The 14855-nt window shown below is 45.5% G+C and overlaps 2 protein-coding genes across 2 annotated transcripts; both read right to left on the reverse strand.

Moving 5' to 3' along the window:
- Window positions 1-1132: 1132 nt before the first annotated feature.
- On the reverse strand, window positions 1133-4330 carry LOC138626337 (golgin subfamily A member 6-like protein 22). Its single transcript, XM_069707912.1, has one exon. It carries the CDS (start codon window positions 4328-4330, stop codon window positions 1133-1135), a length of 3198 nt encoding a protein of 1065 aa, XP_069564013.1.
- A 1112-nt stretch (window positions 4331-5442) lies between these two features.
- cyld3 (cylindromatosis (turban tumor syndrome) 3) lies at window positions 5443-14638 on the reverse strand. The gene is made up of 17 exons (XM_069707984.1): window positions 14606-14638; window positions 14111-14306; window positions 13534-13651; window positions 12898-13055; window positions 11737-12270; window positions 11360-11465; window positions 10808-11259; window positions 10341-10506; window positions 9765-9906; window positions 9284-9412; window positions 8533-8624; window positions 8340-8403; window positions 7571-7763; window positions 7376-7484; window positions 7169-7287; window positions 6494-6701; window positions 5443-6394 (listed from the first exon to the last, which is right to left on the reverse strand). Exons 1-17 carry the CDS (start codon window positions 14608-14610, stop codon window positions 6210-6212), a joined length of 2976 nt encoding a protein of 991 aa, XP_069564085.1. The 5' UTR covers window positions 14611-14638; the 3' UTR covers window positions 5443-6209.
- Window positions 14639-14855: the final 217 nt, after the last annotated feature.

The following is a 14855-nucleotide window of genomic DNA, read 5'->3' on the forward strand; positions in this document are numbered from 1 at the left end:
TTTTTTTTTAAATAAATAAATAAAATAGAATAAAATAAAATAAAATAAAATAAAACAAAATAAAATACACCAATTATATAGCAAGTATCTCCCATTCTGAGCTGCGAAAGAAAGCTAACATCCAGTTTATTGCAATTTATCATCTGAGAATTTTACTTAATAGTTGCACAGAAACACGGATGCAAATAATAATCTATGTCATTTGTAGGACGTTGTTACACTACTGTTAACTTATACTGTTAAATTGTTGTTCTCCACCAGATGCTTTAACAGCAACAAACACAAATGTTAATGCTTGTTTTTTTTGTCATTACTGTTATGACATTTTCTACATGATTTAAGAAGCTTTTGCCACAGACTGAAATGAAATCATACATACATTATTATACAACATCAATCCTTTTTTGTTTTTGTTTAAATATAACAATCAGCCTTTCAAAAACAATCAACATCCATAATTTGATACAGTGGTATTTTATCATGTTTATACAAAGATGTAAACGCAAGCAGAAATATAACTTTTTATTCATTTTTTTAATTTTATTTTTGTATTAGACTTTAATGAAAGATCTTCTGAAATTTTGGGTCAATTTAGAGTTTCCAATTAGCCTAAGGTTGTTTTTGTTGTTGTTGTTGTTGTTGTTGTGGGAGGAAACCGGAGCATCCCGGAGAAAACCCATACAAACATAGAACTCCACACAGGAACACCTGGTTGTTGTGGTGGTGGTGGTGGTGGTGGTGTGTTCTGTGTGGCTGCAGTGCTAATCACTGAGCCACCGTGGCTCACTGGTCCAGTAGTGGCCCAGTAGTGGTCTAGTAGTGGTCTAGTAGTGGTCTAATAGTGGTCCATTAGTGGTCTAGTAGTGGTCTAATAGTGGTCTAATAGTGGTCCATTAGTGGTCTAGTAGTGGTCTAGTAGTGGTCTAATAGTGGTCCATTAGTGGTCTAGTAGTGGTCTAATAGTGGTCCATTAGTGGTCTAGTAGTGGTCTAATAGTGGTCCATTAGTGGTCTAATAGTGGTCTAATAGTGGTCCATTAGTGGTCTAGTAGTGGTCTAATAGTGGTCCATTAGTGGTCTAGTAGTGGTCTAGTAGTGGTCTAGTAGTGGTCCATTAGTGGTCTAGTAGTGGCCTAGCAGTGGTCTAATAGTGGCCCAGTAGTGGCCCAGTAGTGGCCTGTAGGCACTAGATCTAGAAGGAAATCTGCTTTTACTGTCTTCTTCTTGTTCTTCTTCATCTCTCTTGCTTTCTTGTCCATCTCCCTCTGTCTCTCTTTTTCACTCCATTCCTTATCCTTCCTCTCTTCTTTGGCTTTCCTTTCTTTCTCCCTTTTCTCCAGCTTTGCTTTCTTCTCTTTCTCTTTCTCCTGCTGTACTTTCTCTAGTTTCCTAATCCTGTCCTCTTTAGATCTCTGAACCAGCTCCTTCCTCTCCTCTCTCACTTTCTTTTTCAGCTCCCTCCTCTCCAGTTGGCTGTCTCTCATCGTCTCGGCCCGTTCGGCCTCCGGCTCCTTGTGTCTTCTGTCCGTTTCTTTCTTTGCCTTCACGACGTCTTCATTCTTGCCTTGTGGCTCCTTCTTCTTCGTCGCCAGTTTTTTTGTCGCCTTCTCAGTTTGAATCGTGGCCTTCTTCCGGTCTTTTTTCACCTCGTCCTCCGTTTTCTTTTTCTTCTCCTTGAGTTTTTTATTTGTTTCCTCGATATTTTTCTCGTGCAGATCTTCATCGTCCGTCTGCTCGAGTTTTATTTCCTCGGTTTCTGTCTTTGCCTCTTCAACTTCTGGATTTAGCTGTACATCTAGTACTTCTAGTTCTTTGTTTAACTCTTCCAGTTTGTTGTTTGTCTCCTCAAGGTTGGTTTTCGTTTCCTCCGTTTCGGTCTTTGCCTCCTCGAATTCAATTTTCTCCGGTTCTTTTTTACTCTCCTCCAATTTCCTTGTTTCCTCTTCAATCTCTGTGTTCTTCTCTTCTAGTTCTTTGTTTGACTTTTCTAGTTTTTTCTTTGTCTCCACCAGTTTGATTTTTATTTCCTCGGTTTCTCTCTTTGCTTGCTCAAATTCTTTTTTCTCCTCCTCCAGTTCTTTTTTATTCTCCTCCAATTCCCTCTTTGCCTCTTCAACTTCTGTACTCTTGTCTTCTAGTTTTTTGTTTGACTTTTCCAGTTTTTTCTTCGTCTCTTCGAGGTCTACGTTCTTGTCTTCCAATTCCTTGTTTTTCTGGGCAAGTTTTTCCTCCATTTCTTTTCTCACTCCTTCCACGTCTTTTGTCTTCTCTTGTATTTGTTGTTTCTCCTCTTCCAGTTCTTTTTTGTTCTCGTCCACTTTGTTCATCGCCTCCTCAGTCTCTCTCTTAGCCTCTTTCAGTTCTTTGCTCTGTCTCTCGATTTCTTGCTCTGCCTGCTGGAGGCCTTTTTTCCTGTCTTCTAGTTCCTTGCTTGTTTCCTTCACTTTGTTTTTTGCCTCCTCAACTTGTCTCTTAGCCTCTTTCAGGTCTTTATTCTTCCTCTCGATTTCTATATTAGCGTCCTTCAGTTCTTTATTCTTCCTCTCGATTTCTTGCTGTGCCTGCTGGAGGCCTTTTTTCTTTACTTCGAGATCCTTGTTTGTTTCCTTCACTTGTTTTTTTGCCTCCTTAATTCCTCGTTCAGCCTCTTTCAGAGTTTTATGCTTTGTCTCAATTTCAATTTTTGCTTCCTCCAATTCTTTCTTGTCGCTTATTTCTTGCTTCTTAAGTTCCTCGATCTCAACAGTCAGTTGTTTCTGCTTGGTAGGAACTTTCTTTCCCTCCAGTTTTTTCCTTTCCTTCTTCAGTTTTGTGACAGCGTCCTTCACTTTTTCCTTTGCCTGATCCAATGCCTCCTTTTCTCTCTCCAGTTCTTTCTTCTCCTCGTCCAGTTCCTTATTCTTCATTTCCATTTCTTTCTTTGCCTCCTCGAGTTGATTTTTCTCCTCAGTGTCTTTTGTATTCTCCTCGAGTTCTTTTTTATTCTTCTCCAATTCCTTCTTTGCCTCTTCAACTTCCGTACTCTTGTCTTCTAGTTCCTTGCTTGTTTCCTTCACTTTGTTTTTTGCCTCCTCAACTTGTCTCTTAGCCTCTTTCAGGTCTTTATTCTTTGTCTCAATTTCTATATTAGCGTCCTTCAGTTCTTTATTCTTCCTCTCGATTTCTTGCTCTGCCTGCTGGAGGCCTTTTTTCTTGTCTTCTAGATCCTTGTTTGTTTCCTTCACTTGTTTTTTTGCCTCCTTAATTCCTCGTTCAGCCTCTTTCAGATTTTTATTCTTTGTCTCAATTTCAATTTTTGCTTTCTCCAATTCTTCCTTGTCAATTATTTCTTGCTTCTTAAGTTCCTCGATCTCAACATTCAGTTGTTTCTGCTCGGTCAGGACTTTCTTTTCCTCCTTCAGTTTTTTCTTTTCCTCCTTCAGTTTTGTGATAGCGTCCTTCACTTTTTCCTTCGCCTGATCTAATGCCTCCTTTTTTTTCTCCAGTTCTTTCTTCTCCTCGTCCAGTTCCTTACTCTTTATATCAGTTTTTTTCTCTGCCTCCTCGAGGAGTTGATTTTTCTCCTCAATTTGTTTTTTCTCCTCCTCAACTTTGTTTTCGTTCTCCTCTAGTTTGTTCTTTGCCGTTTCTATTTCTTCCTGAGCTTTCGCCACATCTTTGTTCTTCTCTTCTATTTCTTTGTTAACCTTTACCAGATCTTTGTTCTTCTCTTCTATTTCTTTGTTAACCATTACCAGATATCTGTTCTTCGTTTCTATTTCTTTTTTAGCTTTCGCCACTTCTTTTTTCTCCTTGCTTTTTTTCTTCTCGTTGACATCCTTATTCGTACCATTGAGTTTTTTCTCTCTCTCGAGTTGCTTCTGCGCCTCCCTCAGATGTCGCCTTTCATCCTCCATTTTTTGGATTGCCTGGTTGGCTGTTTTCTCTGCCGCCTCCAGTATCTTGATGGCGTTTTGCAGCCAAGTCCCTCTGTCGGACATCTCCGTCCGAGTCTCCTCAGTTGTCAGGTTCCTCTCCAGGTTTTCCTTCTTCTGGAGTTGCAGGTTTTCTTCGTCCTTCTGGCAGAGCTGCTCTTGCAGGTTGCTCCCACCCTGCTGGTAGTTGCTGGATTGGGTCCGTGGGCACCCCTGTTCGAAACGAACAGGCTCCTTCTTGGACGCCTCCAAAAGTTTCTCCATCGCGTCCATTTTGAGTCGATTCTCCTCGACCTGCTGGCAAAGCACCAATCTCTGATCAGTCAGCACACTGATTTGAAGGTCCATATGATCATACTCCCGTCTCAAGAAGTAGTTTTCATGGTGGGAGTTTTCAAACGCCATTCGCCAGTCCATGGCGTCGTTGACAGTACTGTGCTGAAAAGCCTCTTGGAAATTCCTTCTGTTTTGGGCCATTGCACTGGTGAACAATGAAGCCGAGGTCAAATAAAAGTGAAACACTAGACGTCCCTTGGTCCTGCAGTCGTCAGTGGCGGACTGCGGTTTTATCTAGCGGTTTGTTGTCGTCTGTAGTAGACTGTGGTGTTGTGTAGCGGTTCGTAGTTCTCCGTTTTGTGTTCGGATCGATCTTGACTGTAAGTTTTAACCGAGTGCAAACGTGCTCTTACTCTCCGAAAGGCTGATTTGTGAATGAGGTTGGAAGTCTGCCCTGCAGGTGTATATATGTATATGCTCGGTGTTCAATTGTGATGTCATAAAGGCGTGGTCATCACAGCAACAACATTCTAAAGGCGTGGTCATCACGGCAACAACGTCCTAAAGGCGAGGTCGCCTCTTCGAATCGAAACGTTGACCAACATTCTGAGGATGAAGTCATCTCGGTTTGAAAAAACAAAACAAACAGAACGCTTCACCACTTTGACCCCCAAACTTATTCTGCAAGAGCGGAGATGTAACTACAGACCTTCCTGTAAGAAGCGCTCCTGTCTTGACTTCTGGGGCCTCGTTAGTGCGGTTCATTCCGCAGCGCTCACGAAGCACAGTAATCTGGGCCGTGTACATGTTGTCGCAACATCCAGGAACGGTCATGCATGTTTCTATCACACGTGACTCGTATGTCTGACAGTCTCGGCATATTTGAGCCTTTTTTAAAAAAAAAATTTTTTAACAGTGGGCTTCAGTAAATGATCAACCTTCATCTCCCCGACCATGACACAATGAATATTGATTATCCCTGTGGGCTATGAAAAGAAGTAACATTTCCCTTATTGTTTTTCAGTTTATACTACATTATTTTGACAAAAAAAAAAAAAAAAAAAAAATTGGCCAACATTTTTGGTCAAGGAAAAGCCATCAAACAGTCATCTTTTAAATTAAACAGTCTGGTCTATATAGGCTGCACAATATTGCAGCATGAACCCTAATTAGCTGCCAAGTTATATCTGCATGTTGCTTGACACATTTTAGGTTAAAAAAAATAAATAAAACGGACACAAAACTGCTTTGTGTTAAACCTTTTATTATGTGGGATCTTTTTTTTGTATCCGTGTTATAATAAACAACCCGTAAGCAATACAAACATTCAAATATCTGTGCAATCTTTTTTGTTTTTTTTTCCAGTTTAAGGCCATTACTCACTCACTCTCACACACGCACACATAAAGGAAGGAGTGCAAATAGAACTGTAAAGTGTACATATGTTACAAGGCACGGTGTTACACAGTGTGTGAGCAGTAGTAAGGCACAGGTGAACGCTTCATCGGCCGGCACTCTGCTTGGCTGAGCACGTTTTGTTCATAAGGCACGTTTAGAAGTGTGTGACTATTTCCGTCACTGTAAAGTCAGCAGATTGTCGCGTTTTGTATTTCACCTGAACCGGAGGGAGAAACTGTTGTGGAGCCCGGCTCCTCTATCTTTTTATTCTCACCTCGAGCTGCTTCACAGAAAAAAAAAATTATAAACCTTAAATCTGCGTTATTAATACGCCTTAATTTGATACCCTGAATAAAAATTGAAAACAATGTGCAAATTTGTTTTGAGCAGGTCAACTTGGGTATTTATTTCCCTGAAAATGTGGATGCTAATCTCTCTGACTGGCTTCATGAACATTTCGTATTCGCCTGAACGAAGCGATAACGAAATGCCACTCAAGGTTGTTTTTTTTAAATACACTAAATATTCTGCGAGTTTTCAATCTGCCAAATAGAACACGAAGAACCTGAGGACGAGATGTGTGTATCAGTTTTTCAGTGTGTAGTATCCGTGCGTGTCCACGTCACTTGTACAGGCTGAGCTCGGGGTTGTGGTACAGACACATGTAGGCGTCGCAGAGCAGGCGGCGGGCGGGCTCCCGCAAGGAGGCGGGGTCGACCCTGCGAAGATCCTCCTCCGACAGGCTGAGGTAGCGGCCCACTTCGGGACACGCCTTCACCTGGGGGATGTTGAAGCCGTTCTCGCCGCCTGGGAGAGAGAGAGCACACGGAGAAACGGTCCTATAACTGAAACCTTTGATTGCAGAATTGATAAATCGAGCCGTTTTTTTTTTTTTTTTCTTCTCACCTTCCCGGTCCGCCATGCTGTCAAAAAACAGCCAGTCGGAGGGGAGGGGCCCGTTCTTTACGAAGCTGACGTAGTGGCTGGTTTCGATGCACGTCACGGCGAAGAGAGACATCCGCTGGCGGGCGCACTGCAGGGGCCCCGACCACGGTCTCTGGGGAATGCTGATCTTCAGCGGGCCGTGGGACGTCCGCTTGTTGTGCTTGTGGACCTGATGACCAATAGAAATGACACCGATCCATAATAAACAGGAAATGAGCAGCAGAGTATTATCTTCGTCACCTTCATTTAAAGCGACAGTCACCGTTTTTTGCCACTTGGGGGCGGCACCACCAGCTGTAAACGCAACGCTGACATATTCTCACTTTATAGGACAATTATGGTAAATAAAAGTTGAATAGAGGCATTCGTATAAAGCCATGTTTTCTGCCTGATTAACAGCTGAGTTTTTGGTCTCCTCCCTCCCCCTGAGGGAAATATCGGATTCTTTGCTGCTAAACGCTCCACTAGGTTCACCAGCTAGTTAACCGAGTCTATCTGCAGTAATACAGCAGGTTCATCACAATTTCTTTTTCATAATCTGGCAGCTGTATTTGGAAGGAAAGTTGACGAGCCAGAATAGTAAAGTAGTGACCGAGATCCCCCCCCCCCAAAAAAAAAAAAAAATAAAAAGTCTACCTGTGTGTTGCAGATGTGGCAGAACTGCTTCAGCTGTCCGGGGGTGATGTCCGGGTCTTCATAACACTGCAGACACTCCCACTCAGCGGCGGCCTGACAGATGCTGCACTGTCTCAGAGCTGCAGAGAGACGAGGACGAGCTTGAGGACGGACGGAGCCGAACCCGAGAGAAAAGTACCAAAAAAAAAAACCAACCATCTTTCTTACCGTCGTCCAGCAGGTCAGTGACGTCGATGCTCAGCGTGGGCAAGATGGCGTCGAACATCTTGAAGTCCTTCCCGAAGCGAGGCATGAGCAGCAGGAGGCAGGAGGGAGACTGGCGGGGAAGAATCGACGCACGCGATTGGAATACGGTCGTTTCTTTTTGGCTTCGATACGAAGTCTCGAATGAATCTCCGTTACCTCGACGAACTTGAGGCCGGCGTGGAGGAACGAGGACTCCAGCAGCGCCTGGAGGTTGGCGACGCGCATCCGACTGAAAGCCGGCGAGGGGAGATCGGGGTCGCCCAGGGAGAGGGCCGAGGGGGGAGACGGGGGAGGGATGGGCGGGAAGAGCTGGTAGAGGTGACACTCCTGAGGGCGCTGAGTCATCGATCTGAAATAGAAATATCAGACGCGAGAGGTGGAGGAGAATTAGAGAAAACAAAACAAGGCCCTGAATTTACAGGAAAATCTAAGAAAACCAACAGAAGCGCCAGAAGCTGCAGTTCTTCAAACGGCCACTGGAGGTTTAGCGAGTTCCCGCAGACCTTCATGTTATGGCAGAAATAAACAAGTTTACAGCCTTCACAAAATACGATTTTGGTCTCTGTAGCTAATTTTCCCCGATCATGACGACTGTCTTTTTTTTAAAATAATTTTTTGAAGCATTAATTTGCTTTTTTTTTTTTTTTTAATTCCATCATCCGTCTGACCTCCAGGCTGGAAACCACTAATGTCAAGTCGAGATGACATGAAACACCAAACGGATTTGACTGCAACTGAACTGTAACAAAAGAACAGAACCAGGAAGACGTCGAACTAAAGTAAACTGACTGCGGCGCTCAGAGAAAGAATGCAGGAAGTTCCGGAGACCAGCTGCGAGGATAAAAAGTTAACTAAACTTCCACTTGCGACAATCGATCCAATCAAAGACGGTGTGTGTGTGTGTGTGTGTACACAACGAGGTTACCTGATCTTGAGGAGTGGGTCGACTCGGAGGAGCTGGAAAAGCTTGTTGAGGAACTCTTCAGGGTCTGAGGGACAGAAGGAGAGCAGCGTTACAGCATTCCTCGGCTGTGTCGACTCAAACGCCCGCAGAAGGCCGACTGACAGGAAAAAAAACAACAACCCCCGTCTCTCTCGCAACACAAACAAACGCGCACCTTTCTCCTGGTTGGTGAAGCCGGTGTTGCTGTTGGTGCCTTCCAGCAGCCGTCTCAGCGCCATGGTCTTACTGGCGCACACGTAACCGAACCTTCCAGAGACAGAAAACACGCAGACACTTCGGATGAGACTCGTGTATGAAAACGTGCCGTCGGTTTGAACTACGCAGCAATACAGTCGTTACGTTTTTTTTTTTTGCAGCCCCCCCCCCCCCCAACAACACGTGCCGTTCAACGATTCGGAGGATTTTCCTTCCCATCCGGTCGGCGTGGGCGTTTTCTTTTAGGATTATTTAAAACCAAAATGTTTTTTTGTAATGATCTTTGCTTTATATCGTGGTGATGGCGCCGTGTGAGTGGCGGCTGGTTACAGCAGCTCCGACTTGCGTTGTCTTGGTGTGTTTTTTTCCCCGCACTGGTCTCTGTTGATCATCGGTATCTATCCGTTCATCCCAAGCTCTTTATTTATTCGAATTTAATTCGATTTGTTTTTCTGTATATAGTTTGCACATGTGTGTGTGTGTGTATTTATTCATTGCTCTTATTTTTTTCTCAAAAATAATTATTTATCCATCTTATTTTATTGTCTTTGTAAATATTTTCATATTGTGTGCACATTTTTTTAATATGCTGCCGTGATGACTAAACTTCCCCACTGTGGGATTAATAAAGTCTAATGTCTGTGGTTAGTACCTGTACAGAAATGTACATAGACATGTAAATTATGTATCTGAAACACACACACACACACCTTCGCAGTGGGTTGACGATCTCGCAGCGCAGCAGGTCCTGAGCCCGACTCAAGGATTCGTCGGCGTCGACTTCGGGGTCGGAGGGCCAGAATAAGAGCCAGTCGACTGAACTGCAGCAGGAGAACAGACTGCAGAGACGGAAACACGCAGACAGCTGATGAAATGAAGGCGCCACGTTTGATTCGTAAAGGATCATTTCGGCGGTATTCACAGCTGGATTGAAACGGAGCCGACTGTTCTCTCGTGCATCACTCAATTTTCCCAAAAAAAAAAAAAAAAAAAAAAAAAAAAAAATCAAACGGTGCCTGAATTCATAGATGTACAAGAGGGGAAAAAAATAAAGATTCGCAGAGCTTGAAGAGAACGTGCGTCATTAGACTTCAGTAAATTGCCTCTCTGGATACTCTGTGTGACGTCTACACCAACAGTCCTCTCTCTCAGGGCAGAATTCATACAGCGGCCCCCTTCCTTTTTTTTTACCTGAACAGCGAGGCGTCCAGGTAGCAGGAGTTCAGGTGTCCCTGAATGCCTTTCTTCCAGCCCTGGTAGAGCTCTCTGGCCTTGTCTCCGACCAAGGGAGGCGTGTGCTCCTCCACCCGCTCACTGCCCCACTCTGCAAAAGCTGGCAGAAGGTAACAGAAAGTCAGATGGAGAACAAGGCCGCAGGACTTCTATCGAGCGGACGGTTTGAGTGCGGTTGTGTGTAGCAAGAAAGCAAAACAGCTGCATTTAATACGCTGTTTGACAGCACAAGTTGAAGAAGTGCAGAGTTCCCGTTTTAAACTGTGGAGTTGTGATCCGCATCACGGCTGAGGGCTTCTTCCGTTTTTCACAGTAACTCTCTATTTCCTCTAATGTGCGTCTACAATATGATGATTTTTGTTTTCTTATATTCAGCCGGGAGGGGTACCGCTCAACTCTTCCCATTCAGGCTCCCATAAGTAGCTTCAAAAATTAGGAGTGTCTGGTCGCCGCAGCAACCGAGACGGCAGCGAGCTCCGCGCGACGATCCGAACTTTCAAAACCTTCCGTCGGACCGCAGCCGCGTCGTCCTACCTATGGAGTTGCACCGCTCCACTTGATTGACAGGCGTCTCGGGGGCGGGGAATCTGGAGTCCCGCCTGCAGTTGCGAAGCTTGACGAACAGCCCCCTGTTGGCCGGGCAACGGAAGTGACGTTCCCCGATGTAACTGCCGTCTGTTCCTGCACACAGCTCCTGGTCCTGATGAACACGCGCACACACACTTTATTAATGTTTGAAAAGACGTTCCAAACAAGACGCCCCCTCAGCATGATGTTAAAAGATGTTTAAAAAAAAAAAAAAAAAAAAAGTTGTCCCCTTGACGCTCAACATGGACGTCTTGAAGCACGATGGATGCTGAAAATATATTAAAAAAAAAAAAAAATTCTAAATTGATGTCCCGATGACGTCCGTGGTGTACGATTGCAGACGGCCCCTTAAACCAAGACTATAAAAACTCTGAGCAGTCTGGTTTTCAGCGAATGGCTAAAACTGTCCTCACCAGCTCGATTCCCGCCACCGGCGCCGAGATGCCGGGTATCCGTCCGATCCAGCGGATGACTCCAAACAGCGGCGGGTCGTTGACCTCAACCATCGACCCCACCTCCAGCCCGGCGTCTCTGGTGTCCCCCCCGCCGTCGGCGTCGTCCAGAGACCTCAGAGACCACGGGGTGTCGCACGCGCCTTCGCCGTACAACGGCTGCTCGGCGCCGGGCGGCGGCGTCGGGCTCCGGGGCGTGGGGGGCGGCGGAGGGGGAGGGAGCAGCGGTTTCAGGCCGAGTTTCGGCAGAGGAGGTCTGAGGGCTTGTTTGGCCGGAGGCACCATGGCGACCCTGGCAGCGGTGGTGGGAGGGGACGTCGGGAACGGTTTGGCGACGACCGACGCTGTTGCTCCTACCTTCAGGATGGATTTGGGGATTTGGGGAGGAAGGTTGGGACGGGGGGATTTTTGTTCTGAGGACACAGAAATGAAAGAAGTTAAGTTTCCCTGCTGTGTTTGTCGAGTTCAGAGAGTGCTCCTGTTGCCCACAAATGGAGTAAACGGTGTCTGTACCAGAGGAAACCTTGGTGACCGGCATCAGGAGGCCGTAGAGCGGGGAGGGGATGTGACACAGCTTCTCTCCTTTGGAATGGCCGTCCCAGTTGCCAATAGGAGAGTCCTGTAATGTAGAGCACAGAGTCAAACACAAAGCTGCAGACGGAGCAGCTGCACTGAGCCATTGCAAGATGTCCTGATACACAGGAGGGCCGCAACTGGGAATAAAGTAGAGACTGTGCTTAGGAGGCAAAAACAAAGTCTGTGTGTTTATAAAAAAAAAAAAAAAAAAAAAAAAAAAAAAAAAAAAAAAAAAAAGAGTTGCCGGGTGGATTTAATGATTAACACGGCGATGAAACGCGTAATCACTTTTCTGTTCCGTGGATCGTACTGACCAGAAGGATTCCGACGTAGATGCCCGACGCTGACCGATCGGGCAGGGCGCCGCAGAAGCGCACCTCCCCGGCGTGGACGGCGTCGTCCAGGGGGAAACACACCCGCTGGCTGATGAGGAACAGCGAAGGCGACGCCTGGCCCTGGGCCTGGTGGTGCGCGCCGACGGGTGCCGACTCGGCGGTCCGCGGGACGATGCCGGAGGTGTGCGGCTGAGGAGGGCTGCTGGGGCAATACTGGCGGAAACCAATCTGACGCTGCTGCTGCTGCTGATGCTGCTGCTGCTGCTGCGGCGTCGGATGAGTCGGACGGTCGCTGCTGCTGGGGTGACCAGTGCCGGGGTGACTAGTGCCGGGGTGACTAGTGCCGGGGTGGTGCTCTCGGGCCCGCTCGTGTACGTCGGAGGGCTGGCTGCGCACCCAGTGGCGCTGCCGCACGTGGCTGACGGGGAGGAAGAGGGCGCAGGCGTCTGGGCAGGTGAAGAGCCGGTGGCCCTTATGGCAGCCGGTGCCTTGTCCTTTACCCACCGACGAGCCCTGGAGGACCACAGACGGGGAGCAAGGGTCACCGTATGAATGATTAACTAAAGGTGGACGTATCAGGAATGTTGCGATAACGTAAACTGCTTTTTGTAAACACGCCGACAGGCGATATTAACTGCGTTTCTAGGTCAACATTTTCTTCTAGTTACACATTTTGTTTTGACTCTTTTTTTTTGGTAGATATTTCAGGGGAATTAAACAACATTGTTTTAAGTTTTTATGGCCAATATGTTCATAGACCGTTGACAGTTTATACATCGAGCACACAGAGCAACATTAGCATTGATTTTAGTCGTGATTTCTGGGTATCAACATAAATATGCAGAAACTGTCCTTTTTGCTCCGTTTCATACTTTTCATCTCTGCTAATTGCGGCAGTATTTCCACCAGCTGGTCACTAACTTAATCTGGCTGTGTGGTCCTGAGCAGGTCGTGTGTCCCGTGGGTAAAAACAGCTGTGAGAGTGAACCAAAACAACAAGCTGAAAGACACTGAGGGGAGCTTTAGATTCGGGTGGGAATTCTCTGCAGCTTCATCCCTACAAATGACCCCATTGTTTATACTACTGATTACGGCCACTTTGAATATTTGAAAATGTAAACGGTCCCGATGAGAGTTTACCACGAGCTCCGCTCCAAAATACACGGGGCCGGTCCCTCTGGTCAGCGGCCCGATGTACTTCAGCTCCGCCTCCGCCAGCTCGTCCGGCTTGTTGATCTGAACCCACAGCGGGGAGTCGATGGGCAGAGAAGCCAGGTGTTTCAGATTCCCAGGATTTTCTGTTGAAAAACCAACATGCAAACAGACAAAACCCTGATTACAAAAGCAGGAAATAACTAATTAGAATTGATTAAAGTGCCATTTTTCGGTCACTTTTTAAGACGTAAATTTGCTTTCGAGAAAGAAAGGCTTCAGTGAAGTTATGTCCTTTATTAAAGATCCATTTAAGTGTGCGCATGACGTTGGTCATCATAAAAACAGGCAGACTGGTGACGCAGTTGGGATTTGCTCACCATTTTCCACTAAAAAAGAGAAGAGTGAACTTTGACCTGTTAGATATTCTAATAAAACAAAGATTTGAGAACATTTGAAGTAAATAAAATGGCAAGAGTAAAGTGGCATTTAATACTACACAAAAAAACAACAACAACACTAATGTCCAATAATCACTGCGGCAAATATTTACTGCCCCTCACTACTTACTTCCTCAGTAATATCTGAAACACTGCTTCTTCTAATTAATTCTGAAAGCATTACCTAGAAGTTTTAGGCGAGCCTCCGGATCAACCACAGCCTCCAGCAGGCCTGTGAAGTCAGCTGGGACTTCAATCAGGAACCTCCTCGCTATTTTTAGCATGGAGCCATTGTCCAACACCTGCGGGAACACGGAGCGATATTAAAAAGTTGATGCTGCAGAAAGTGTGCCCACCCATTTGAGGAGAGGGAGTCAACAGTATCCAAAGCACATGATAAGGAGGCACATTTTTAGGATAGGCGAGTGGAAGGAACGGACCACCCAGAAAATGTATATAATTAGGAGAGATGCCACCAGAAAGCAGTACTTTACGCAATTACACAAATACGAGAGTCATAACAGGGTGAACCATTCGGTTATCTCTCATGCCATCAAAATATCAACTACTCATGATTAATCAGCTAATGTTCAAAACAGATGGGCACAATAGTGATAATATTCTAACCCTTTATAATTGGGGTGAGTGCTATGAGACTCAAGGTAACCATCCGTTTTTGGCTTAGTCATTGAATAATTGTTTAATTTAAAAAAAAAGAAAAAAAAAGAAAAGAAACAACGGCTTTTCATAAATGTTAATACCTTGACCCAAGGGAAGTCCCATTTGCTCTTGCTCAAATCCTGCTCCTGGCAGATGAACCCCCGCTGCAGGGAAATGGCACCTTCCAACTCGTCCTGGAGCTTCAGCGCGGTCGACAGCAAGAACACTTTCGGGGGGTGGCGCTTCCTGTGCTGCTCGTGAGCGCCTGACATCTTTAAAGCCGTCTTCAACGTGTACCTAGTTCACAGTGGAATTAAGTCCTTCATTTTTCTAGAAATTTAAGCGATACAATTACCCAAAACACACACGACAACAGGGCCAAATTATGCCCGTTCACCTCATGTGACGGTAACGTCAGATAACTTTCACATTTAAACTTTCTTCATTGACGTTTCAACTGAAATTCGTTTGTAAAAAACAAACAAACAAAAAAAACGTTAAAACAGAAAATTCAAACCTTGTTTCACGCGCTGGACGAACAAACGACGTAGTTTACAAAGCTAATAATTGTAGGAGCCCATCAAGAACTCACTTACTTCATCAACTCCGACCATCAACATTTCCCATCGTATTTAAAGGAGCTGCGCTGCAATAACAAACGTCACCGCAGAGCAGGAAGCAGGTGGACTGACACTAGTTTAGCCAATAGGAAGTTAGAAACGACGACCGGGGAAAGGTGTGAACCAATCAGAGCGTTTTGTGGGCGGTACAACGGGGAAATTCCACTGTTCGTGAGTCAAATTACCCACTTTCGGCACATTTGAATTTGACACACAGACACACGCA

This window comes from Brachyistius frenatus, unplaced genomic scaffold (genome assembly GCF_029030835.1).
Source record: "Brachyistius frenatus isolate BFR_SWC_R1_liver_20210118 unplaced genomic scaffold, ASM2903083v1 Contig_73, whole genome shotgun sequence".
In the NCBI taxonomy this organism is placed as follows: domain Eukaryota; kingdom Metazoa; phylum Chordata; class Actinopteri; family Embiotocidae; genus Brachyistius; species Brachyistius frenatus.